This window comes from Sceloporus undulatus, chromosome 5, assembly GCF_019175285.1.
Source record: "Sceloporus undulatus isolate JIND9_A2432 ecotype Alabama chromosome 5, SceUnd_v1.1, whole genome shotgun sequence".
Taxonomy (NCBI): Eukaryota; Metazoa; Chordata; class Lepidosauria; order Squamata; family Phrynosomatidae; genus Sceloporus; species Sceloporus undulatus.
Window position 1 is genome coordinate 106993080 of NC_056526.1, and position 9530 is coordinate 107002609.

A 9530-nucleotide genomic window follows, 5' to 3' on the forward strand; every position below is an offset into this window, starting at 1 on the left:
ATGTAGGACATTTAAGGTCCTCCATTTTTCTTAAACGTCCTACATTTTGGGCCGAGTTTTGTCCTACAGTTTGGTCTCAAATTTGTCCTACATTTTGTCCTTGGTAATAGTGGACAATTATGGCAACGGCGAAAGGCTGAAATAAGAAGGGCTAAGTAGAGGCCAGTGTAATGTGACTGGAGTCAAGGGTTCAAATCCCAGCTCAGCCATGTAAACCCACTGGGCACAATTAGCATCAGTAATTAAAAAGCGGACTGTACAAAATGACATTATACCAATGCCTGAAATATTCAAAGGTTTATTTGAATTGGAATGGAGATAATCAACACACACTAAAAAAAAGACACCCCAAACGTGTGGGTGTTGCTCATAAAGTGGTGTCAAACTGGTTTATTTGTGCACTGTTAATACAGAAGGCCTTTTGAGGGGGCGGAACTCTTTCGCTAGGGCTGGCGTTTCCCAGCCGGAACCTTTTTCGCAGCGGACCCAGGCCTCCTTCTTCACTCGAGGCCTACAGTCGGTTGCCATAGCAACGCTGCGGCCTAGTCGGGCATGGCGCTGGGGCGAAGCCTGAGAGCGGCTGCGGCGGGGCGGCGGTGTCTGAGGCCGAAGGAGCCTGGGCTGGTTCCCGGGGGGAAGGCGGAGGAGCTGCTCCGGGGGGGCCCTGGTGGGCGAGGGCCAGGGCGAGGGCAAGGAGGCGCGGAGGGCTCCCTCGGAGGCCTCGGTGCTGCTCTTCCCGGGCCAAGGCAGCCAGTTCGTGGGGATGGGACGGGGCCTCCTGCAGTACCCCAACGTGGCGGGGCTTTTCCGCGTGGCCCAGCAGCTCCTGGGCTACGACCTCCTGAGCCTCTGCCTGGAGGGGCCCCAGGAACAGCTGGACCGCACCGTCCACAGCCAGCCCGCCGTCTTCGTCACCTCCCTGGCCGCCGTGGAGAAGCTGCACCACCAGCAGCCCTCGGTAACCAGGAAGGAAGGAAGGGACCACCAGGGAATCTGGCTGAATCCGCACTGCAGATATAATAATGCAGTTCGACACCGCTTTAACTTCCAAGGCTCAGTGCTGTGGAGTTCTAGGAACTATACGTTGGCCCCTTGGTATCCTCTGGGGTTTGGTTCCAGGACCCCCATGGATACCAAAATCCGTGGATATTCAAGTCCCATTGACTACAAGTTGAACATGAGCCAACAGTGTGATGCAGCAGCTAAAAAGGCCAATGCGATTCTAGGCTGCATCAATAGAAGTATAGTGTCTAGAGCAAGGGAAGTAATAGTGCCACTATTCTGCTCTGGTCAGGCCCCACCTGGAATATTGTGTCCAGTTTTGGGCGCCACAATTTAAAAAGGACATTGAGAAACTTGAGAGTGTCCAAAGGAGGGAGACCAAAATGGTGAAGGGTCTGGTAGCCATGTCCTATGAGGAACGACTTAGGGAGCTGGGTATGTTTAGCCTGGAGAAGAGAAGGTTAAGAGGTGATATGATCGCCCTGTTTAAATACTTAAAGAGATGTCATTCTGAGGAGGGAACTGACTTGTTTTCTGCTGCTCCAGAGACTAGGACCTGGAGCAATGGATGCAAGCTGCAGGAAAAGAGATTTCACCTCAACGTTAGGAGGAACTTCCTGACAGTAAGGGCTGTTTGACAGTGGAACAAACTCCCTCGGAGGTCTTTAAACTTCCTTAGAGGTCTTTAAGCAGAGGCTGGATGGCCATCTGTCAATGGGGATGCTTTGATTGAGAGTTCCTGCATGGCAGAATGGGGTTGGACTGGATGGCCCTTGACTCATTAAATACAGTGGCCTAGTAAAATGGCACTCCTGGTATAAAATGGCAAAATCAAGGCTTGCATCCTTTTTTTAGAATTCATACATTTCAAACATTTTTTCCAAGCCGTGTGTAGTTGAACCCATGGATTTGGAGGGCTGGCAGTAGTTTTGTGAGACATCCCGCCTTCTCTGATGTAGAGCCCTGGCACCCCAACAATTTACAGTTCCCTGAATTCCATACCATTGAGCCAAGACAGTTGATTAAAGCAGTGTTAAACCAGATTATTTCTGCAGTGCAGATGTAGCCAAAGAAGGCCAGAGGCACTTTGAAAGCCGTATAACTCCGGCCCCAACGGAGTGCCGTCAAAATATTCTTAACAAAGGGGGAGGTTGGTAAGAAGGATGAAACTTTTCTGCTTTGAAGCCCTGTTTAGGCTGGCCTCTGATCTGCACCTTTCAAGTTGCTTTATTTTGGCCTGTCTGTTTGGCCCTTAAGGCTGGCTCGCAGCCCTAGATTTGCACCTGTAAAAGTGCCATTCAGGTAGAGGGAGAAGAGATGGAGGTTGATTTGCAGGTTCAGAGCAGGCAGGCAACCACGACCATCTGTTCGGTCCAGAAAGTCTATAATCTATATGCTAGTTTGGTCCGTCTGCTGCTCCTAAGGCTGCCCTGCCTCTTGCTGAGAATGTGGAAGCCAGAAGGAGGTGGAATATGACATCTGCCTTTCTTTGTACTCTTGAATTTGCTACAGAATTAAACTGATTGCAGTAGTTTACAACAGCCTTTCTCAGACATTTTACCCTGGAAGAACTTGAAATAATTTGCAGGTGTCAGGGAACCCCAACTAAGCATGTATTATATTTACATTGCCAATCTTTTTTTAATCACAATTTCTTGTAACCTGCAATGACCTCTTGCAGAATCCTGGGAACCCTGGTTGAGAAACTCTGTTTTGGAATGTTTGCCAGAATAGGGCATAGGGGTTAATAGTGTTGTGGGATTGTTGTTCAAGTGGTGATTCTTGATGTGAAAATAGAAGGTTTCATGCTCCTTTTGTCCTCTTGAGTTGTACACAATACAGTGTGTATCACATGAAACTCTCAAAGATATGGGTAGTAGCCCTAAATCAGTCCGCCACTATTTATTTATTTTCCTTTTTAGAACATTTTTACCCTGCCTTTCCATCCAAAGGCACATAATGTAGCCAACAACAACAACAACAATAATAATTTCTTACTACAGATGCTGGCGAAACGTCATGAAGAAAACTCTTCTAGAACAAGGCAACACATAGCCCGAAAACCCCACAAAATAACTATGGATGCCAGCCATGAAAGCTTTCAACTCCACAATATTTTACCTCCCTCTCCCCAAGGTTCAAAGTGGGGTACAACATAGATTAAAACATATAAAACCATTTGACCACATTAAATTAAAACACATAAACATAGGACATACTAAAGCCATCCATCATAAAATGAAAACATCCCAATTTAAAATTCATAGTTTAAAATCAACTTTTTAAAATACTGTTTTTAAATTCAGCCTGGATGTTTACCTGTCAAATCTTTGCTAGCAGGTCATTCCACAGTATAGAGGCAGCTGATGAAAATATCCTCTGGGCGACAGTTGGCAGTGTAGTTCTTCTGGTTATATCTTTAGCCGTCAGTATGACTAGTAAAAGGCTTGACATGTGCCGTTTTATTAAATCAATAGAGTTGTAATTATATTTTTAAAACAGCAAAAATATTCCTAGTCCCTTCCAATGTCATATGGTTTGATGCATGGTTTGCCTCAGGACATCTGAGCTCAGAGCAAACAGTATATTTTCCTTTAGCAATGAGTAGTTCTCTCCTCCACATTTGGGGTAATTTTTTTTTCTGACTAGAGGTTGTGGTTTCTAGAATGGTATTGTATGCCATGACCAGAATCCTCTTGGTGATTTACATTGGCTTAACCCTTGGTTACCTCAGAATAAGTACTTCTTTAGTCATTGTCAAACAAGGTATCCAGTGCATCTTTGTACAATATCTTTATCCCAGCTGTGTGAAGATATTCAGAGGCTTCCAGGTACAGCTTTACTACCCTCCCCCTGATTTTTGTTAGAAACCTTTCACAGCTACAGAGGGAAAGACTGCTTCTTTTTTCCAGATGTACAGCAGCAGCCAGAGGCCACCTACATACACCCCAGCAACCAAATCAGTGACTGGGGGATAAAGCTGTGTACAGAGGCTTTGGTCAGTCCATGACCAAAATGAAACAAAGCAGCATATTCTGCTTCAGTCTATCTGCCCACCCCCTGCATAAGCATAAATATGCTAGAAGAGATATAGACCCCCTCGCAAGCAGGCCAGAAGGATTTTGGCCCATATCTCCATAAAAGAGGAATGTAGCATTACATCACCATGAATTTAAAATGGTTTCCAGTCTTAGGAAATTAGAGGGAAGGTTCTTGCATGATCTTAGCTTGAAATTTTAGTTTTGTAGCTCTAGAAATAGCACTTACAGTAGTTTTCTAAATATATGCTAATATTTTCAGACGTTACACTTCTACAGGTAGTTGAAAACTGTGTCGGAGCTGCTGGATTCAGCATTGGAGAATACGCAGCTCTTGTTTTTGCAGGAGCCATAGACTATTCCGAAGGTATAAAGAAAACATCCATGCACTGTTGTATTAAATGTTGTCTTTTCATGTAATCTTCTTGCAGTGTCAGTATAGCACCATGGTTAATGTACAGATATATTATTAGTCCATGTGTGCCATTTTTTGTGCTGATGTGTTGGTGCAGGATATCTTAAGATACAGCTGTTGTTTCTTCTTGAATCAGAAAATGAAACTGCATCTTTCTATTGGGAAGTCGAAGGCTTTCACAGCCTGCATCCATAGTTTTTTGTGGGGGTTTTTGGACTATGTGGTCCTGTTCTGGAAGAATAAGATGTCAACCACAGATGCAGGCGAAAAGTCAGGAATAAATTGTTCCAAAACATAGCCACATAGTCTGAAAAACCCACAAAAAACCATCTTTCTGTTGTTTATTTAGATAATAGAACTAATTCTGAGGTAACCTCTTTTCATTCCTTTTTGAACATTAATTCAATTAGTTTTGTAAGAAAATTGTCATCTCTAGGGTGTTGCCTTGAAAAGAGAATTGATATATGTCAACAAATGAGATTTACAGTCTTGCACCCAATTTGGTACAGTTGAAGTCCAATTTATACATACATTTTGAGTACAAAATGTATATATAATTGTGGTGTCATCAGCAAATATTGCAGTAGTTAAGCGGTCTTTTTTAATTTTAAGAAATCCTTTTTGTACGATAAATTTCAGCATTCTCACCTGTTTGTGAATTACACTGAAGCAGGTATTATGGTTGTTTTTGTGAAGTTACAACCATAATTTTTCAGTAGCACCAACGTATCTCAAAATGAAAGCAAGTTTCTTTAGATTTTCTTTTATTTCCTCAGCCTTATATGCAGTAAAGGTGCGCGCTGAAGCCATGCAAGAGGCATCTGAAGCTGTCCCAAGTGGAATGCTGTCTGTTATCGGCCGGAATAATTCAGATTATTTTGCTGCTTGTTTAGAAGCTCGTGAATATTGCAAATCAGTGGGACTAGAAAATCCTGTATGTGAAGTGTCAAATTACCTGTTTCCAGATAGCCGAGTCATTGCAGGACATTTGCAGGTATTGTTTCAAAATTTTAAATTATTTTATTCATTTTTATTTTTTAAAAATAATATTGTTGCTAGTAACCAGTGCCCAGAATAATTTGTTCCTAAAGCAACCTTATTACAGGATTTGTTTGTTTTATATATTACATTTTATCCTGCTTTTTGCCCACAAAGTAACCCAGGAGCCATTGATAGCCATAAATGCCTTTTAAAACATTGGCGGGTTACAGACCGCCATTAGGGACGTCCTGAGGACGTCCCAGTTTGAAAAAGGGGCGTCTCTTCTAGACGCCCCTACTCCTATTACGGACTTAGTCTGTACAAAATGGCGGCGCCCTGTTCATACTGGCACCGCCATTTTGACGTAGCGGATGCTCTGCTTCCGCACGTGGCACCCCAGTAGGCGTGCCATGAGTGCGCCCTTTGGCACTTGCGGCGCCTCTTCCGGAGCGCGAGGAGCGCGATTTCCGCGCTCCTTCTCTGCAGGGTCCGGGAGCCGCACCATTTAAAGGCTGCGGTTCCCAGACGCTGCAAGTGGAGGCAGAGCCAGACAACCGCTTCTCAGCGGTCTGTAACCCGCCATACATTCAAATGGTTAAGAACATGTTTACAATTAGCATTCAAAATAAATTAATCTTTCATATTTGGAATAAAAGTGCAATGAAAAGGTCTTCAACTGTTTTCGAAATATTTAGGCTTAGCCTGTGCTGATCCTTAATGAAATGCAGTTTTTTAATACTGGTAGTTCATATTCTAATGAACTAATTAACCAACAGTTACATAGTTGTGTTTTGAAGCTTCCAAGCTTTATGTTCAAGGACAGGCTTGCTCAACTGTTTTTCACATACTCTTGATTTAATCTAGTGGAGAGTACATCGTAAAATTTATGTATTTGAGTCTTCATTTTTCCATTAAAGCATTAAGCTGCCAGTACTGTTTATGCTTCTTTTTAAAAATCCGTTTGGAGTATACGTCTGTTATTTGGCCTGCCACTGTATCACTAGAATAAATCTATGTTGTTTTTTCAAGGGGAATTATATGAATAACAGTTCTGGATTTGGCAAAATAACTTCTTTCTTATTTCAGGCTTTGGAGTACTTACAGAAAAATTCTAAAAAATACTCATTTGCACGTGTAAAAATGCTACCAGTCAGCGGTGCTTTCCACACTCAACTTATGGAATCAGCAATGGAACCTTTATCAGAAGCCCTCAAATCAATTACCATTCAGCAGCCTCTCATCTCTGTCTATTCAAATGTGAACAGCCAAAAATACACACATCCAAAACAGATCCAGCGTTTGTTAGTGAAGCAATTGGTTTTGCCAGTAAAATGGGAACAAACAATGCATGCCATCTATGAAAGGAAAAAAGGCACAGAATTTCCTTGCTCATACGAAGCTGGTCCTGGGAAACAGCTAGGAACAATCCTAAAAAGTTGCAATTTGAAGGCCTGGAAATCCTACAAAAATATTGATGTTTCAGAAGATGATGCAAATGAAGAAATTTAAATATGCCTGCAAGAAATGTGTTCCTGGTATATTCTGCTCTTATGTACCTTTTGATTTTAAGTAGATTTATTGTTTGCTGCAAATGAACGTCTTGAGGAATATACAGTCTTGTTATCCTCTGCACCGGGGGAGATGTGCATTTTCATTGCTGGCACCAGCTTTTGTTTACTTGTTATTATTTGAACTGATGTGCTCTCACTTTGGGTGCCACATTGTCAAATGGACAGATTTACTCACGAGCATCTTTAAATTAATGATTGCAGGGATAGATGTCCACATGAGCCATATGGTTGTGTTGACTTACAGTTCTTCTCTTGTTTTTGACTGTTAAGAATCAGTGATATTAAAAAATATTTTAAATATTTGTTTTGCATTTAAAAGTTGTGTTTTGGGAAGTTGATTACATCACTGATACAAATCTTTTGAAAGACAAAGATTTTGAAAGCTGTTAATACATAAGAACTGTATTAGATTTTTTGTCTTAACCATGAGCTCAAGCAGACAGGGTTAAAGGAACAGCCAGAGGCCGCGCCCGCACCAAGATTGCCGTGGGGCCTCGGTAAGAAACTACTCCTTTGTGGCTGAATTTGGGCTGTGTTCGGTAGCCCGGATATGGCCCTGGCACAGCCTCCGAGTGATCTGAGGCGTGTGTCATGTGCACACCCCGCCCCCAGATCAGCTTGATGGCAGCCCTTTGCACCCATCTGTTTGAGGCCCATAACTCTGAAAGCAAAGACCATCTTCTGTAACATAACTTGCAAGAGGCAAAGCTCCCAATGTGGAAGTTAGAGTGTCTAGTCTTTCTTAGGCTTTACTCAGACTATAATCAGAGAATGGTTTTGGGAAAAGAATAGTTGGTTCTATTAATGCTAAGCAAGTAGAACTGACTCACTGATAGCATAAGAAACCACAGCTGGACCTCAATTGTTCTTGTCAACTGTTTGAAAGAAGTGTAGGATACAAATTCAAGAAATAATAGGTATCTAAGGAAGATGTGTAACTTCTAAGGGTGAAGAAAAACACGGCAGAGGGGCCATGGGAGTCTACCAGAATAAATTTTAACATATGGAAACAGTGGGTGAGCTTTAAAGAATATTTTGAGAGACATAAAGCAGTCTTATTCCAGAGGATGGCAGCAGTGTCTAATAATTTTAGGCATGCTGTGGCCAGTCTTTCAAAGTGTATACTGTATGCAATTTAAACTTGCATTTTTGGGTTGATTGGATCATAGAGTTGGAAAGGGCCCTGTGCTCAATGCAGGATCTCCAGCTAGAGCATCCCCAGCAGGTAGTTGTTCAGCCTTTTTCTTATACAGTGGACCCATGTTATACGCTGGGATTTGGTTTTAAGAACCCCTGTGTATAACAAAATCCATGTATGCTCAAGTCCCATTAAATATAATGGCATAGCAAAATGGTGTCCCTTATAAAAATGGAAAGTCAAGGTTTGATATTTGAAATTTATACTTTTTTTGAACAGTTTCAAACCTTATATGCTTGAATCCATGTATAAAAAATCCGTGTATAAGAAGGGCCAACTGTATATATCCAGAGGGGACCTTTTCACTTCTTTAGGCAGTTGGTTCCATTGCTGAACCATTTTCAATGTCAAGACATTCCTTCTAATGTTCAATAGAAATCTGGTCTCCTGTACCTTAAAACCATTAGACCTAGGGTGCATCTACATTGTAGAAATAATGCAGTTTGACACCATTTTAAATACTATAGTTCCATCCTATGGAATCCTGGGATTTGTAGTTTTACAAGGTCGTATGCCTTCTTTGCCAGTGTGCTTGCACCTCAGAAAACTACAAATCCCTGGATTCTGTAGAAATGGTGAATATGATATCAAATTGTATTATTTTTTTACAATGTAGATGCACCCCTAGTTCTACTCTAGATGCTACTTCAAGCAGAGAACAAATCTTCAACCACCTCTTTGTGATAGCCTTCAGGTATTTAATGAGTGCAATCATGTCACCCCTCAGTCCTCTCCAAGCTGAACATACTGTAACTATTTCCTTCAGTTTCTTATGTTTTGTTTGCCATGCATCTTACCATGCTCATTGCCCTTCTCTGACCCTGTAGACTATCTATTCACCTGTTTATTAATATAATTTTAGTTTGTAAAGCCACTTAACTGCAGGAAAATAAAAATCAAACTTCAGGAAAATAAAAAAGAAATTCTCATTTGGTTCAGCAGTGGTAAGTAGCAAACGTTTAAGTCCATAGAGCAAGAAATTTTAAAGAATGGACACTGAAAGTTTTTCTGTATGTTTACATCAGTGAAAAACAAAGAGAAAATGTATGCCTTCTACTGTAGATTTTTGTTCTTGAAATACAGAATTTGAGACCACAAAGAAGTAATGCACTATGTAAGTATTAATGCCATTTTTAATCATTTGCTATTATGACTTAGAAATCCATTATTAAAAATGTGCTTGATTTTGATTTGCAGATTTAACAATTTTGTTTCATTGTCTGTGACCCCTACCCAGGGCTCTTACATGGTGGCCAGCTCCTTATAGTCCTTGTGTTTTTTGTATGCAGGGGTGTTTTAAGGTGGCAGCTGCACTATAAAGACTG

General features: G+C 41.5%; 1 protein-coding gene across 1 annotated transcript; it reads left to right on the forward strand.

The window, feature by feature from the left end:
• The first annotated feature begins 495 nt into the window (after positions 1-495).
• Positions 496-7307, forward strand: MCAT (malonyl-CoA-acyl carrier protein transacylase). Its single transcript, XM_042467102.1, has 4 exons — positions 496-958; positions 4320-4407; positions 5232-5449; positions 6523-7307. The coding sequence occupies exons 1-4, from the start codon at positions 764-766 to the stop codon at positions 6943-6945; spliced, it is 924 nt and encodes a 307-aa protein (XP_042323036.1). The 5' UTR covers positions 496-763; the 3' UTR covers positions 6946-7307.
• Positions 7308-9530: the final 2223 nt, after the last annotated feature.